The 14714-nt window shown below is 49.1% G+C and overlaps 6 protein-coding genes across 7 annotated transcripts; 2 read left to right on the forward strand and 4 right to left on the reverse strand.

Annotated features, from left to right (window-relative positions):
* Positions 1-3: 3 nt before the first annotated feature.
* FOXG_02271 (uncharacterized protein) lies at positions 4-2024 on the reverse strand. Its single transcript, XM_018379662.1, has 5 exons — positions 1428-2024; positions 1275-1351; positions 1194-1223; positions 664-1140; positions 4-605 (listed from the first exon to the last, which is right to left on the reverse strand). Exons 1-5 carry the CDS (start codon positions 1731-1733, stop codon positions 200-202), a joined length of 1296 nt encoding a protein of 431 aa, XP_018235735.1. The 5' UTR covers positions 1734-2024; the 3' UTR covers positions 4-199.
* A 577-nt stretch (positions 2025-2601) lies between these two features.
* FOXG_02272 (uncharacterized protein) lies at positions 2602-5438 on the forward strand. Its single transcript, XM_018379663.1, has 3 exons — positions 2602-2755; positions 2828-2906; positions 2956-5438. The coding sequence occupies exons 1-3, from the start codon at positions 2716-2718 to the stop codon at positions 5060-5062; spliced, it is 2226 nt and encodes a 741-aa protein (XP_018235736.1). The 5' UTR covers positions 2602-2715; the 3' UTR covers positions 5063-5438.
* Positions 5439-5498: 60 nt separating this feature from the next.
* On the forward strand, positions 5499-7819 carry FOXG_02273 (uncharacterized protein). Its single transcript, XM_018379664.1, has 3 exons — positions 5499-6087; positions 6141-6645; positions 6697-7819. Exons 1-3 carry the CDS (start codon positions 5714-5716, stop codon positions 7534-7536), a joined length of 1719 nt encoding a protein of 572 aa, XP_018235737.1. The 5' UTR covers positions 5499-5713; the 3' UTR covers positions 7537-7819.
* A 72-nt stretch (positions 7820-7891) lies between these two features.
* FOXG_18267 (uncharacterized protein) lies at positions 7892-8110 on the reverse strand (the record flags this gene model as incomplete). The annotated part of the gene is made up of 1 exon (XM_018398330.1): positions 7892-8110. One exon carries the CDS (start codon positions 8108-8110, stop codon positions 7892-7894), a length of 219 nt encoding a protein of 72 aa, XP_018235738.1.
* Positions 8111-9130: 1020 nt separating this feature from the next.
* FOXG_02274 (uncharacterized protein) lies at positions 9131-11850 on the reverse strand. Of its 2 annotated transcripts, XM_018379666.1 has the most exons (7): positions 11470-11850; positions 11303-11394; positions 10877-10895; positions 10595-10750; positions 10435-10539; positions 10319-10382; positions 9131-10267 (listed from the first exon to the last, which is right to left on the reverse strand). In XM_018379666.1, exons 2-7 carry the CDS (start codon positions 11318-11320, stop codon positions 9604-9606), a joined length of 1026 nt encoding a protein of 341 aa, XP_018235740.1. In that variant the 5' UTR covers positions 11321-11394; positions 11470-11850; the 3' UTR covers positions 9131-9603. The 2 variants fall into 2 exon arrangements, with proteins under 2 accessions (XP_018235740.1, XP_018235739.1); XM_018379665.1 differs by having other exon boundaries at positions 11303-11850.
* A 623-nt stretch (positions 11851-12473) lies between these two features.
* Positions 12474-14642, reverse strand: FOXG_02275 (uncharacterized protein). Its single transcript, XM_018379667.1, has 2 exons — positions 13789-14642; positions 12474-13736 (listed from the first exon to the last, which is right to left on the reverse strand). The coding sequence occupies exons 1-2, from the start codon at positions 14278-14280 to the stop codon at positions 12825-12827; spliced, it is 1404 nt and encodes a 467-aa protein (XP_018235741.1). The 5' UTR covers positions 14281-14642; the 3' UTR covers positions 12474-12824.
* Positions 14643-14714: the final 72 nt, after the last annotated feature.

The following is a 14714-nucleotide window of genomic DNA, read 5'->3' on the forward strand; positions in this document are numbered from 1 at the left end:
AGCAGTACTACATGAAACTCCCAAGTTCCCAATAAGAAATACCCAGCCCAAAAACCCATATACAGCAAGCTAGTGGAGATATCCTAAGATCGCTAAATGCTAACCAGGCTATGGTGCCATCTATATATACAACCAGTTAAGAGCATAATCTACCTTATCATCCACTACATACCTCCCTCCAGTCACGCCAAGAAACAGTCTAGTTCTCGGACGGCTTATAAGGACAACCCGCGAACGCTTTCGTCTTGACAATCGCTTCGAAACCCTTAGTCTCTTCAACACCCTTGCCAACAACCTTATCAGGACCCAAATCCTCAAAAAGGAAACCTTCGGACTTCATACTAGGCCCGCCATCGCCGGGAAGTAACCCACCAGATAGCCATGTGATAATTGCTTCGGGATTCCAACGTTGCCAGAAAGTGGGAGGAACATAGAAAGGCTCTTTCATGTAATGATATGACTTGATGCGTCCGGTCTGCTCGTCAGGATCGGAAAGGTATATGGAGGGCGCTAAGCGAGGGAGGCAGAGATAGCGGACGATGAGTTTTCGAACAAGCAAGAGACTGTATGTCAGAACTGTAATAGCCAAACCTGGCTCTGGGAAACTGTTCTCATGTAAATACCTGGTCGGAGGAATGGAAATAGTATGAACCGAAGACTTACCCAAATGCTCGTCTCAGGCGAGGTCCCATAAGGACACAAGCTGCCGGATATCCAAGGGGAGAAGCAATCTTGGGATACGAATCCAGCAGCATCTCCATAAGAACATGGCCTAGTTTCTGGATTTCCGGTGTAGGGCGCAAATATTTGTCCTCGTAGTCTCCTCCAAAGCGTGTCATGTCCTCGAAGAATTCGAGACCATCTGTCCACTCATTCTTCCCGAGCACAGTCCTGTAGTCGATATCCATCATGTCTGCAACATACTTCCACATAGTTGATAGGCTAGCAACTTCCATGTCGGTGAGTTTGCGGTACTCATAGATGTTGAGGAACCGAACAGGCTCAGCAAAAGAGGCGTAGAGCACATAAAGCAGATCTTCTTGCTTAATCTTGCCGCTCTTGATATATGGAGCGTGAAGGAAGTTTGTGCGCGCAACCGCTTTGTGAAGAACAGGCGACGTAGGAGGGAAGTTTGCGAAGCTGTCATCATGTAAGTCTTCATAACTTGAGTAATGAAATCCAAGTAAACTCACCAGACATAGACGGCTTCAGTATCTGCATATCTAGTATTCGTTAGTAGAAGTCAGAAGAGCCTATGACACTCATTTAGGTACCTTTTGGGCGCCTTCTTTCGATTAGCTAGATCGCTGCCGCCATAGAGAACATGAGCAACGTTTTGAACAGCATATGTCTATGTATTGACGTCGTTAACGTACAAACTTTAAATGTTGACACTAACTCGGTCACTAGTAGTTAGTTAAACATACCTCAAATAGAGCCAATCGAACCGCAAGGTCATAGAATAACGGGAACTCGAATCTAGCGATATTCTGAACAACTTGAAAAGCATCTTGATTTGTCATACGACTCAACGAGGCGCGGTCGTGAAACCCCAACTTGGATCGAAGCGAGTTAATTCTGGAGAAACGCAAAAGAGAACAGAGTGCGACATAACCAAGAAGGGCCCCAAGAATGATTGGACCTGACCAAGAAGTGGGCGCAAAACTGGTCAACAGCTCTGATTGAAGGCTCTCAGAAGCTGAGGCCTTCAAGCTTGGCTTTGCTGCATCCATGACTGTGCTGATGAGCTCCTACAGAGTTACTGAGAGAGGGGAAACAGCGCAAAAGACAAAGGAGAAGCAAGATCTATGAGAGCCAGGAAAGGAATGTGTACATATTTATGGAACCCTTGTAAGAAGTGCGGCCCTCAACCCGAGTTAGGAGTGTTTTAAACATGCTAGATCCATGATGCAGAACCCCACTGGCCCTATCGGATGAGGGGCGTTGGCAATGGCTTTTGTTGTACACCGAAAGTTGTAAGTAGCTAATGTACCAATGGTGCGAGAGAGAGGCTTTTTTGAGGCTGACGCAACTATTCCAAAGTCTAGAAATAGTGTTTGCTATAATATGATTATGCGGTTGAGGCGGATAAGCTGACAACCCTACAACTCAAATTTGCAGCAGTTTGGCAAGCCCCATAGGTACATATCTTTCTATGTTCACTTACTGAAGTCCGACCGGAAGTGAGGAGAAAATAGATATACAATAGCAATAACACAGGGAACAGAAGTGTTAACTAGGAGCTTTTCAGTAGTGATCTCCGACATTTGCACATGTCAATATCGCCAACAGTATCTGGGGTCATTGCTCGTGCAACTCCAGATCAAATCCTTCGCCATTGTGGCAAAGACTGTTGACTGAAGTACAAAGTTACCATCCAAAGCATTGTATACGGATATAGTGGTTGAAATAGAATGCTTTGGCTGCCGATTTAAGCTGTACTCCGCAACTCTATCGAATAGCCTCTTGTGGGGAAGAGACGCTTTACGGATCCAATCGCCAATGCATGTCCGAGGTCCCGGGTCATCAAAAGTCCGGATGGTTTGCGCTAAACCCATTTTGCTGCCGCGATTCAGGCCATGAATGCGCTCCTGGTGTTTTTGAGAGCTTGTTGAGCGCGCGCTGGAAGCTTCTTCAACCAACTGGCTATCGATGTGAGCTTGCTCAGCGCTATTCCCACCGCAACATTAGAAAGGTCAAGGCCAATCCATCAATATGGTTGGAAAAGTCAGCGAAAGAGTCCTCCTGCGGGAAGGTATGTTTCATTATCACTTGTCGATAGCGACTCGGCCGTCGCTCTAGACACATGTACTGACAGTTGCCTTAGGTCTTGAGAGAACTGACAATGGCATGAAGCTGACGACATGGCCTGACGTCACCCCGATTAATCAGAAAAACTATTATACGTGCGATGACCCTTTCTAATAAGTGGTGTTTGTGCTGATGCTTTGTTAGTGATTACATGAAGCGCGATGACCAAATCCTCGCCCTCCGCCTCCAGAGCGATGCCACCCGAGATCGACTAGTACAAAGTGCTCGAGACCGAGATCGCGCTCTATCCAAGAATGCCAATGGGGAGCTACCACTTCCTGTCGCAGATCTTCCTGATGAAGATGGTGCTACAACACCTTCGGCTGGCCTGGATCCCTCAAGGGTCATTGTGATCCACCCCGGCAGTCAAAATCTGCGAATAGGCTTTGCGAGCGACGCCCTCCCCAAGACAATTCCGATGACACTAGCGACCAAGTTTCCCCAGACCGAATCCGAGATGTACGAGGCCCTACCACGACGACAGTTCGAGGCCAAGACCCCCGACCAACAGTACGGCGAAGAGTGGTCAAAGAAATACAACAAGATGTGCAACGACCTCAAGGTCGAGATGCGAGCCAATAAGCGCAAAGTCTTGCCCAACTCGAAGGAACTTGTTCAGACTTTCAACCGCCGTACAGAACCCGAAGTTATCCAGAAGCACAACGACCCCCTTGAGATCGAATGGACTGATATCGAAACGCTTGATGACCCCGACTCATTAGCTTCGTGCTTTATTGGACACCAAGCGGAGCGTGTTCCCGACGACTCGAATCCCAAATTCAAACTTTGGTGGCCTATACAATATGGACAGTGGAACGAAGATGGGTATACAAGTCAGGAGCATATGTATGATGATTTTGAAACATTACTCGATAAGGCATTGAGGCAAGAACTCGGACTGAAGACAAACAGCGAATGGCAACAGTACAGCTGCGTTTTTGTCATTCCCGACTTGTACGACAAGAAATACGTGGAGCAAGTCCTGCGATCGTGCATGACCTGGTTCGAATTCTCTAGGGTGTGTTTCGTCCAGGAAGGAATGGCAGCAACTTTTGGTGCCGGATACACACAAGCCTGTGTTGTCGATGTGGGAGCTCAGAAGACAGCCGTTACCTGTGTGGAAGACGGTCTTGTCATCGAGGATTCAAGGATCAACCTGAAATACGGAGGCTACGATATCACGGATACATTCCTCAAAATGATGCTTTACGACAACTTTCCTTACCAGGACATGAACCTGCGACGACGATACGATTTCCTTCTTGCTGAAGAGCTGAAAATTAAGCACTGCACCATGTCGCAAGCGGATATCTCTGTCCAACTCTTCAACTTCCATGTCCGGGCTCCTAACCAACCAACACGGAAATACGCTTTCAAGACATACGATGAGGTCATTCTTGCTCCGATGGGAGTGTATGACCCAGCCATCTTCGACAACAGCACCAAGTTAAGGGGACGGCGTAAGCTGGTTGAGAGATCTTACAACGCCTACGATGTTGATATTCCAGACGATCCCACATCTGCCGCCCAATTAGCGATTCTAGCACTCGTCCAGCCGTCAATAACATCCAATGCCAATGGATTCACGCTGACACAGCCCGATATCTCAACGCCTATCAAGGAGAACAAACAATTCAACTTCCTTGGAGCAAAGGAGGGTATGACTAACGGAACTCCCATGGGTTCTCATGCCGGATCTCCTGCACCGGAGGGCGCAAATACGCCGCTTCCATATGTCTTCGGTAGGGATAGGGAGGGCGTAAACGGAGGTAGCCCAGCGCCCAATGGTTCTCGTGCTGGAGGCACTCCTAATCCTGGACAAACACAACCACCAGCAGGCATGTTTGTCGATGCTGCTACCCGAACCGCCAAATCCATGGCCGCTGAGCGAGACGCCGTGCTACCGGTCGCTCCTCTCGACATTGCAATTCTCACAAGTATTCAGAACGCCGCTAAGGGCGATGAGAAGAAGCTTCGAGACTTACTTGGAAGTATCATGGTCATTGGTGGTGGCGCCAAGATCCCTCACTTTACGGTTGTCCTAGAGGAGAAGATCAAGGCCCGACGGCCCGAACTGAGCGATCGAATCCTCGTGAGTCGAAGTGCGAGAGATATGGACGAACAAGTGGTCACCTGGAAGGGTGCCAGTGTGTTTGCTAAGCTGTCGACCAACGACTCATGGATTACGCCTTTCGAATTCGAGAGGCTAGGTGCCAGGACTCTTCACCACAAGGTGCTCTGGGCCTGGTAGAACGGGACCCGCAAGATAATGGGCTAATGGAGTTTGGGCACAGGCATGGAGTATGGGTATCTTGTATCTTGTATCACTGGAATGCAGCATGGAGCCGATTATGAAGGCAGTCGTAGACGGGAGCTTATAGGTTGGGGTGAAAAGCCGCTAGATATATGGATGTTTATGTTTATTTATATGGTGAACTTGACTTACACATGGAGACATGACACATGGAGCTAGCTTGATCTTAGCGAATCGTGATTATGGTGTAACAACCTCAACGCCACGCGATATCGAGACTCACTTTTCAGCATCAGCTACAAACTTGGTGTTCCAAGACAGAATCAATCAACATCTTACGATGCTCTTTTCTCCGAGTGCGATATCGGGTGCATACCTAGACTACATGATGTGTGAAGATTATGTAATGGCCCCGTCATTCGATATCCGAGCTTCAACTGGAATTAGGTAGCTCCCCGGTCATCCGCCCTTATTGTTTAGCACATTGTTTGGGCAGCCCAGCTCTGGCATCCATTTCATCACATCCATCCACCGCGCTTAGAACCACTACGTCAACATTCCGCGTGCCCAAATACCAGTTTATTTTGTGTCTGCAATGTGATATCCCTCCTCTTTTCCAAACAACAATCCTTCCGAAAGAACCCCGCCATGTTGCGATATCTACCATTTGCGCCGTCGACGACGCCTCTACAGGCACTGACGTACCTTCTCGGCATATCGCTCTTCTCGATCTCCTTTCTTGTATTTTTGAACAGCTCTGTTTCTTTTGTTATTACCGACCTGATTGGGCAGAAGGAGGGCGTTGGCGATGTCGTGGGAACTCTTGGCTTCGTCGATGAGCTCGTTGCGCTTGTCGCTTGTCCAGGATGGGGTCTTGTGTCGGATCGTCTGGGTGTTAGATGGGTTGCTGTCATTGGATACGCGATAATTGGTGTCTCGCTGGCTCTGTTTGTGCAGGCGAAGACTGTGTATCCCCAATTGTTGCTGGCTCGCGTGTTATTCGCAATCGGCGCATCTGCAGCGTGAGTTGAGACAGAGTATAGCTTACATGAACGAGCATTGCTAACTTTGGAAGGGCCACAATGGTAACTGCGATACTCCCATCTTTGACGGACGATAGCAATAACGAGGAGGATGAAGCTCAAGCTAGAATTAAAGCTCTCCAGAATGCGACAGCCCGAAGCAGTATTGCCTTCTCTGTCGAATCCGAAGCGACAATCACCCAGGAACGATACACGCAGTCTATTTCTGAGCCGAGCACAACGGATACCGCCGATACTGCGGCAGGAAGACCATCCAAACTAGCGGGATTCGTTGGACTGTTTACTGGATGCGGTGCGCTTGTCGCACTGACGCTGTTCCTCCCACTCCCGGCGCGATTTGGCGAGAATAAAGGTACTACCCCCGCTGAAGCGGTATCGTATAGCTTCTACGTTGTTGCGGCTGTCGCATTGGCCGTGTCTATCTTTGTTGCGATCGGTCTGCGCAACATCAAAGGTGAGGAGGGTAAGGGTTGGAGAATGCTCTTCGGACTGAAGAACGATGACGAATCGAGTGATGGAAACGGCCGTGAGCGACGTGTAAGTCAAACACAATTCGATTTTGGTTGATCTCCCACTAACAAGATATAGAAGCTTGCGCCGTATCTCCACCTCATGAAAGACTCGGTCTTCCTTGGCTTCGTTGATTCACGAATCGGACTTGGCTATGTTGGCGGTTTTGTTGCCCGAGCTTCAAGCGTTGCTATCTCACTCTTCATCCCTTTGTACGTCAACACGTTTTACATCAGCAACGGTTTCTGCAAAGGCTCGCCTCACGATTCGTCGCCCGAACTCAAGGAGGAGTGCAGAGCTGCATACGTCCTGTCTTCCATCCTTACTGGTGTGGCGCAACTCATGGGCCTCATTTGCGCTCCTATCTTCGGATACCTTGCCAGTCGAACTGGTCGCATCAACTACCCCATCGTCGTCTCGACCGTTTTTGGTATCGTAGGCTACATCGCCCTTCCGCAACTCTCCAGTCCTGAAATCAAGGACGTAGACGGCCGAGGCGGTAGTCCCGCAATCTTCTTTATTGTTTCACTTCTTGGTATCAGCCAGATCGGCGCTATCGTTTGCAGTCTTGGTTCTCTTGGCCGTGGAGTTCTCGCAGTTGAGCTGCCTCGAACCGCCCGCCCCGAAAGCCTGCTCCAGCCAGAGGAGTACGAATCAGCCAACGATGAGAGCCGACCTCTCATCAGCATTACGACGGACCAAGAGTCAGTCTCTCGTATCCGCCTTAAAGGCTCTATTGCAGGCGTTTATTCTTTGTATGGTGGCTTTGCCATCTTGCTACTTACTAAGCTAGGGGGCTTTCTCTTTGACAAACTCTCCAACGGGGCGCCTTTCTACATGATGGCCATTTTTAACGCTGTTTTGCTGGCATTCTCTCTTGGAATGGATGCTTCGCACACATTTTCACATCGGGTGTAAGATATTGTAGCGTCTTTGTCTTCTTACAACTAGATACGAAATAAATGAAAAGCGTTCTTTTCCCCTTTCATTAGATCTTACTGGGGACACCGGTCTAGTGTTATTACCATAGCAAAACATCACTTACTTAAAGAAGAAACATTGATATGAGGCGTATACAAATTTATTGGGACTGCTATCCTTGACCGTACCAGATACCAGTGCTGAAAGTTGTCAAATATGTCCACCCCCTGGATCCTTAACCCAGATTTCTATTACCTACACAAGTGCTGTTCGGCCTCACCATGATGTCTCGTCTCCCTGCTCGTCAGTGCTGTGACCAAACTTACGGATCGAAGTCAAGGGGGATGTTGGCCTAACCTCGACGTTTAATATGATGACGCAAGGACTCCCGGAGCTCCTTGAACTTGTGGCGGAGCTTATCTACGAGCTCATCACGGGCATCCCTACAGGCGGTTTTGAAGTTGTCGGTGTGATACTCCATATTGCCGCAAAAAAGCTCAAGGTGCTCCTTAAAGATATTGTCCTCATCGCTCTCCTGGTCGTCAGGGTTGATAGGTTGGTAAGACTTCATAGTGGCGGTTTGTGGTGATTTGGTTCTTACTGCGTGAAGGTAGTACTCCGAGCGTAGAATGTTGATAAAGGATGCTTCTGAAGTTGCTTTGGTATCCTTACAGGCTTACTGAGGTATTCTCAAGAGGTTGTTTGGCTCTGAAGTGAGTGGAGAGGAAAAGTGAAGGGAGACACTCCAAAACTAGGGACGGGCCTTTTATATTCAAATTATCGAGCAGCGCCTCCGATAGCTACTGAACAACCATCTTTTTCTGTTCACTTGTTCTAAAACAGTTCAATACTTCCTAAATGACCTGGTTGATGGGGAAAGGGCTTAGACAAGAAAGAGCCCATTCAACGACGTTGAGGCCAAAGGGGCCATCAAGATGTAGAATCAAGCACATTTTGTTATTGTAACTCGTATAATCGAGACCTAGGTCAGTTCATGAAGCTTATTGGAGCTTAAACGAGCTTCAAAGACCGAAAATTGAGCGAGTTACGCCTCAAGTCAAGGTCGCTCTAGCCCAGCTGACTAAGAGCTGCGAGTGCGAGCACGCAGTGGCTGTCACTGAACAGAGGCTACTTCTTCCAGCTCTAGAGAACATAGGAGAGTGTTCGAGGTATAAGCTGGGTGCAGTTCTTGCTTAAAGGCGCTTCGCAAGGTTGATTTGGATGGTGGTTCGAGGGATGACTTCACCGCACGACGTAGGTCATCGGAAAGAACAATATCTCAAGCTGCAAACAGTCTGCATGTTCTCCATTAGAGAAGCAGACTCATCCTTTTGTTAGAACGTCAAGTGCTGGTCGTTCACAATATGATATTTGCCCATACCCCTGACGGGTGCTATGTGACATATCAGATTCCGTCTACGTCCTTTTATTGGCTTGTGAGCTTGCATAGTGAGCATCTCTTACGGTAAGAACAAAGAATTGAACAAGCTCAGAGAGTTCTTTATGCTCGTTTGCGCTACAAAAGTTATGCCAGTTTCAGATGTAGGTAAGGGGGGTGAGTAATGTTGACTTAAGGACAGCAACAACTACAAGCAAATCGAGCAATGCACAATCACGGCTGAGTAGAGTATATCTATAAAGGATTGCAGACTTGTGTAAATATTATGTTTTAGAGGAAAGGCGTTGAGGTTGCCTATTGGTTGCAACCCTAGTGCATTCATCTTGAGGCGTATCACAATCAGACAAGATATAAGAGCATTTCAAATGAATTTTGTACGGAAAACCTTCGAGAAGACCTAGAGGACAGAAATAATTCTGGGTGCAGCAGAGCTAGTGAGATCTGAGCTCAAATCCTCCCTATATCACGCAGCACTTTGCCCGTTGGACGCAGACCATCCAGCCAGACACAAAAACCAATGGTCAACTTATTTTTTTCATTTCAACCTGTCGAAGAACAACGAATATGGCATCCTTTCCACCCCCTTCTTATAATCGTGACGAGTTGAGGGAAAAAAGGAAAAAGGGGGAGGGCGTGGGACATGCATGACGTTGACCCGTGTTTGCCTATGCCGTGAGAGGGTGCAAGCAGGGGATTTTTGGGGCGCTCTCTTGTGCGAGGCGCGCGGGCTTAGGCAATCTAGTTGCCGCCGAGGCTGGGGAAAGCAGACTGGTCGCTGGTGTTAATAGCAGCATTGCCCTTAGCAGATCCCTGAGGAGCACCGCCGCGACCGCCGCGGTTACCTCCACGGCCACGGTCACCACCACGCTCTCCGCCACGACCACCACGGCCGCCTCGGCCTCCGCGAGCACCACCTCGGGTGCGCTCAGGCTCGACGAAGCGAGGGTCGAAGTCAATGGTTTGCTCTTCGGGGAGATGAAATCGTTGCCGGAGCGCATCAAGTGAGTCCGGGCGAAGTACTCCTCCTCCTCGTTCTCGAGGGGCTTGGCGTTGGCCCACTTCTTGTCGAGCTTGCTGCCCTCGTTGGCCTCACGGACCTTGAGACCGGAGTCGAGAGCGGCCTTCTTCTCAGCCTGCTGGGCGAGATATTCCTCGTAAGAGACCTGCTTCTCGGCCTCCTCCTCGGCGGCGGCAGCCTCGGCGGCAGCGTCCTCAGCAACGGCATCCTTTTGCTCGTCCTTAGCGATAGCTTCACCGGCCTGCTCGTCCTTAAGCTCAGCAGTGCCTTCGTTAGCACCCCAGGATTGGGCAGCCTGCTTGTCAGAGCCACTATATTCTGTCAGTATGTCGAACAAGGCTAGGAGATTCAGTCAAGCATACCCGTGGCCGCCGAACTTGGAAGGGTGTCGGTCATCGCGCTCACGGGCGTGTCTAGCGCCACGTCCTACAGATTATCAGCTTTTGTTCGCCATGACCAAGATCCTCGGGCTACTCACCACCACGGACACGAGCACCGGCACCGCCTCGGGGACCATCACGAGGAGCCTCCTCAGTGGATCGGTTCTGGTTTCGGTTGCTGCCAGCACCACGATCCCGGAAAGCTATTCCGAGTCAGTATTTTGACTATCAACTCAATTTCCGGTGCTTAAAACTCACCACCCTCGTTACCACCGGGACCACGGCGGTTACCGCCAGCACCACCGGCCCTTACGGGAGCCTGGGGCTCGACATTACGCTTAGTAGTACGAGCAGTGTTCTTGTCAACGGTCTTGACAGGAACGACGGGCTTCTCCTCGCCGTCACTGTCGTTGCCTGTGGGGGAGTCGACATGTCAGTACGAATGATCGTAATTGGGTTGGGCATTGGGCATCGGAGTCGATGAAGCAAGATTTGGATTTTTCTTTCTCGCGGGGAAAGCGGGGAGAGGAGGAATCGTACCGAGGTAGGCAAAAGGGTTCTGGACAGAGCGTTAGCATGATTGTATGGTTATTTGGCTATTGCGGTATCGTATTTATGGTGTTTTAGTATGAGGGGACAGGCCGTCGCGTTAGGTTAGGGCAAACAACCTGATGGGCGATGACGAGTGAAGGGAATGAGGGGCTTGTTTTGGATCATGGGCGAGAGGATGGGCGATGCGACAAGAAACAGCAGAGGCGTAGAGCAGGCGAGCAAGAGCAGAAGCAAATGCGACTGCTGAAGCCATCGAGAACGAACGTTCTCATACAAGAGAGTTCGATCAAAGGCGTTGTGATGCAAAATTGCCAACCCAATCCAGCGCCCCAAATCAAAACTCGAGTCGAGATCGCAGGGGGTACACTGCATAGAATAGAGAAGAGAACAATAGAAGAGATGTTCAATTCGTACCTTTGTGACAACCGACATCTTTGGTCGTCGCCTTGGGCTTATCGCCTTCCGTCCGGGGCGTAATTCAAATCTTGAGGGCGACGAAGAGTGGTCTACGGTCGCATGACCTTGTAAGAGGAAGAGCTTTTGGTGGTTTTGTTTGGGTTTGGGTTTGGTTGTGTACGTACGTAGAGACTCCAGCCAGCAGAGGGGGGTCGAAGCGAGTATTGGATTGTAGGAGTGGAGGGCTCAGTCAGGTTTGGCTGAGTCGAGTCGAGAGAGAGGGAGTCTCGTAAGGTACTGTAAGTATTTTTTTGGCTTCTATTGGTGTGGTGTGACCCTCGACCTTTTTTTTTTCGAGACCTAATGGTGCCCACGATCAAGACCAAATCATAGTCTAATGTTACTGGTAACAAATTCACTAATACAATTAATTGGACCAGCCTCTTTTTTTCCCACTCCCGCTCCGTTTGCCTCTTGTATTTTACCTGATCTAACTACGGTACTGACAACTCTCCAAGTACAGCGCACAACATGCCCTGACGCAGCTGTTATTACTGGTCGTCAGGTGGGACGCTGAGGGAACTCTGACGCACACGCCAAAGCGCTAGAAACCTTGTTCTCGCTTAACGATTTGTCGCAATTAAATTTGAATTTTGTGAGTGGAATTTTTCGAGGTCTTAGGGCATGAGAATGGGGTACTTTGGACAACTGGATTGGATCTTCAGAGCTAGCACAGACCAATTAACCCCGCGGTTGAGCTCCAAGCCTCTTGATGAGAATGATACTGCCAATATAGGACTACAGATCTATGGATGCTATGTACATCTATGCTCGTGATTACCAGCTATTGGGATTGACTCAATTACTCAGTAACGATGCTGTTATATACCCAATGGGTGAGGATCTAATTCAAGCAGAGTTCAGTATTGCTTCTGAGGTTTACCTCACTTGCCTCTACCATTCAATTACCCCGCCAGAGCTTGGGCTTAGTTAGCTACGACTGGGCGTCTTTGGCTGGTGGAAACCTCCATTCCCCTCCTCAAAGTCAATGTGATCACGTTCCTAACCAGAGTCAGTCATTGTTGAATTTATCACAGCAAGTTCAATCTCCTCAATTCAACGCTCATGCTATCAATCTCAAGCTCAATTGAATACCAAAGCTCCCTTATCCTCTAACAGTTTGTTGATGGCGCCCGGCAAGATCTCGCTTGGCTCCGTGCCTCGGCCGTCCGCTTCCGGTGCCGAACCGATGTGAATGCTCTCATAGTTACGTACATCATCCGTCTCGGGCTTTGTCCTGATGATCATGATAATTCAGCCATTTCATTGGTTTGCCGAAACTGTAATCCTCTCCATCTTGGCGATCACCAAGCTCAGAGGTTCATCCTGTATAGCTTCATACTGCTCTGCTAGTCCAATTCCGCTGTATACTTAAGCACGGAACGAATGTAGTAAACAAACTTCTCTTAAAACCTTGATACATAATTCGCATGTGAATAGGGTCCTTCTTCTTTAACACATACTGCCGTGTAACAATCCTCTATCGTCCTGTAAACAACCGTCTCAACTCAGACCCAACCTTGCCTCCCCATTCTCCACCCTCAGATTGTCCCGGCTTCATCTTCGCAAGGCCCTCCTCAGTCACGCTTGCATCTATTCTTCTCAATCTTCTCACCTCCTGGTTCTGTGCCGATCTCGTCGTCGCGGGCTGGTAACGATCAAGATACTCTGATGATTGTGGAGTAGCATGCACAGTTCGTTGCGAGTGCGACGTGAGCTGCGCGTGCAAGGGGCTAGCCGTCTTGACGTTTGACAAAGGAAGCGGATATGGCGTCCGCAGTACCTGATCTGGATATTCTGGAGGCGTTCTGTATGCCGATGACTCTGCCTCTGAACCATTGGCCTCTGCGCGACGTGACGGAGCGAGTCGAGAAGATGGTCGTTTCAAGGGCTCTACGCTGACCCAGCTAACAGCTTGTTTGTGCTGCACTTCAGACCGGTTAATCATGTCGAGGTAGTCGTGCTCTGGAATTTTCTGAGTGTTGCGACTGCGAGACGGCGAAGAGGGTGGGGTTTTAGGTAGAGTTGGTGATGGTTGGCGTAGAGTACGATGTTCTGATGATCGACTTCTCACAGGCGATTCCGAGGGACAGACTGAACAAGGAGCAGAATGCTGTTTTCTCAGATCATGAGGAGGCTGAAGGTATGTTTCGGCAGCAGTTGACCTGCGCTGGCGCTCGTGGATAGTAGGACTCGGTGGTCGTTGCATGAACAACGGTATAGGCTTCAGGGGGCTTGGTTTAAAAGAAGGACCATTGATGGGATCAAAGATGTCGACCCATATAACCGATTCGGAGTTGTCCTTGAAGTCGGTTGAGACCTTGTTAACTGTGAGGTCCTCGGCCTCAACACCATATTCGTTCTTGTGGGTTCTCTGTTGGCTAGAGGAGAACTGATGCACATGAATATTAGAAAGAATCACAGAGGCGAAACTTACAACTTACCTTCAAGTTTTTCTCGCTGTTTTTGGCCTCCCATCTCTTCCTGGTCAAACCCCCATCCACTTTCTCAACTCTCCTCAGCCCCCTTTTCACAACATTATCCTCCTTAACACCATCAACCTCGATTTCCACGACACAAGCTGCACAAAGCGGTACCTCAGTCACCTCTCTCCCTCCACATCTTTCCTTTACTCGATCTTCTGCTCCGCTCTCTTGAAAGAGATCGTGTACTGAAACCCCCTGATGAATGGATCTGCTCCCGTAGAGTAGACATCCGTAATACGCTCGATGCCAGAAACACCAACCGAAACTGACACATTCATCCCCTCGATATATGAGCTCTCCGCAAACCCAGCAGATGGCTAGGCTAAGGAGCGCTGCGTGACATGTTGTACATGCTAGACGTCCGGTACGACCGATGATTTGAGGGGGACCTTGAAAGACGTGGAAGCAGAACGTGCAGGTGAATATGTTGGTTTGACTATGGTTTGGCATTGTAGAGGCATAAAGGGAAAGAAATGCGTTCGATAATATGTTAGGTATTGTGATAAAAGAATATACGAGCGAGCAACCGGAGACCAAGGCTATAGTTTGGTGATCTCCAGATCGCGTTCTGAGGGAGTGTCATAGTTAGGATCGGATGTTAAATATCAGGTATGGATATGAGAGTGGAAGACTCTACCCACAGCAAAGCCGTAACACATCAGATTAAGGAAAGTGCAGGTCATGTCAGGGAAGAAGAGCGCAACATATCAGACAGTAGGTACGAAACAAAGGATTCCTACGGGAGAGGGAGAGATATGTGTGAGGGTGTATACACAACCCTATACAATTCGAATACAATGGATGGACTATCTTCAACCGGAATTTTAATCTCCGAAACCTGGATGCACTTTTGGCATAACGCCCCGGTAACCCCTAATCCCTTG

This window comes from Fusarium oxysporum, chromosome 5 (assembly GCF_000149955.1).
Source record: "Fusarium oxysporum f. sp. lycopersici 4287 chromosome 5, whole genome shotgun sequence".
In the NCBI taxonomy this organism is placed as follows: domain Eukaryota; kingdom Fungi; phylum Ascomycota; class Sordariomycetes; order Hypocreales; family Nectriaceae; genus Fusarium; species Fusarium oxysporum.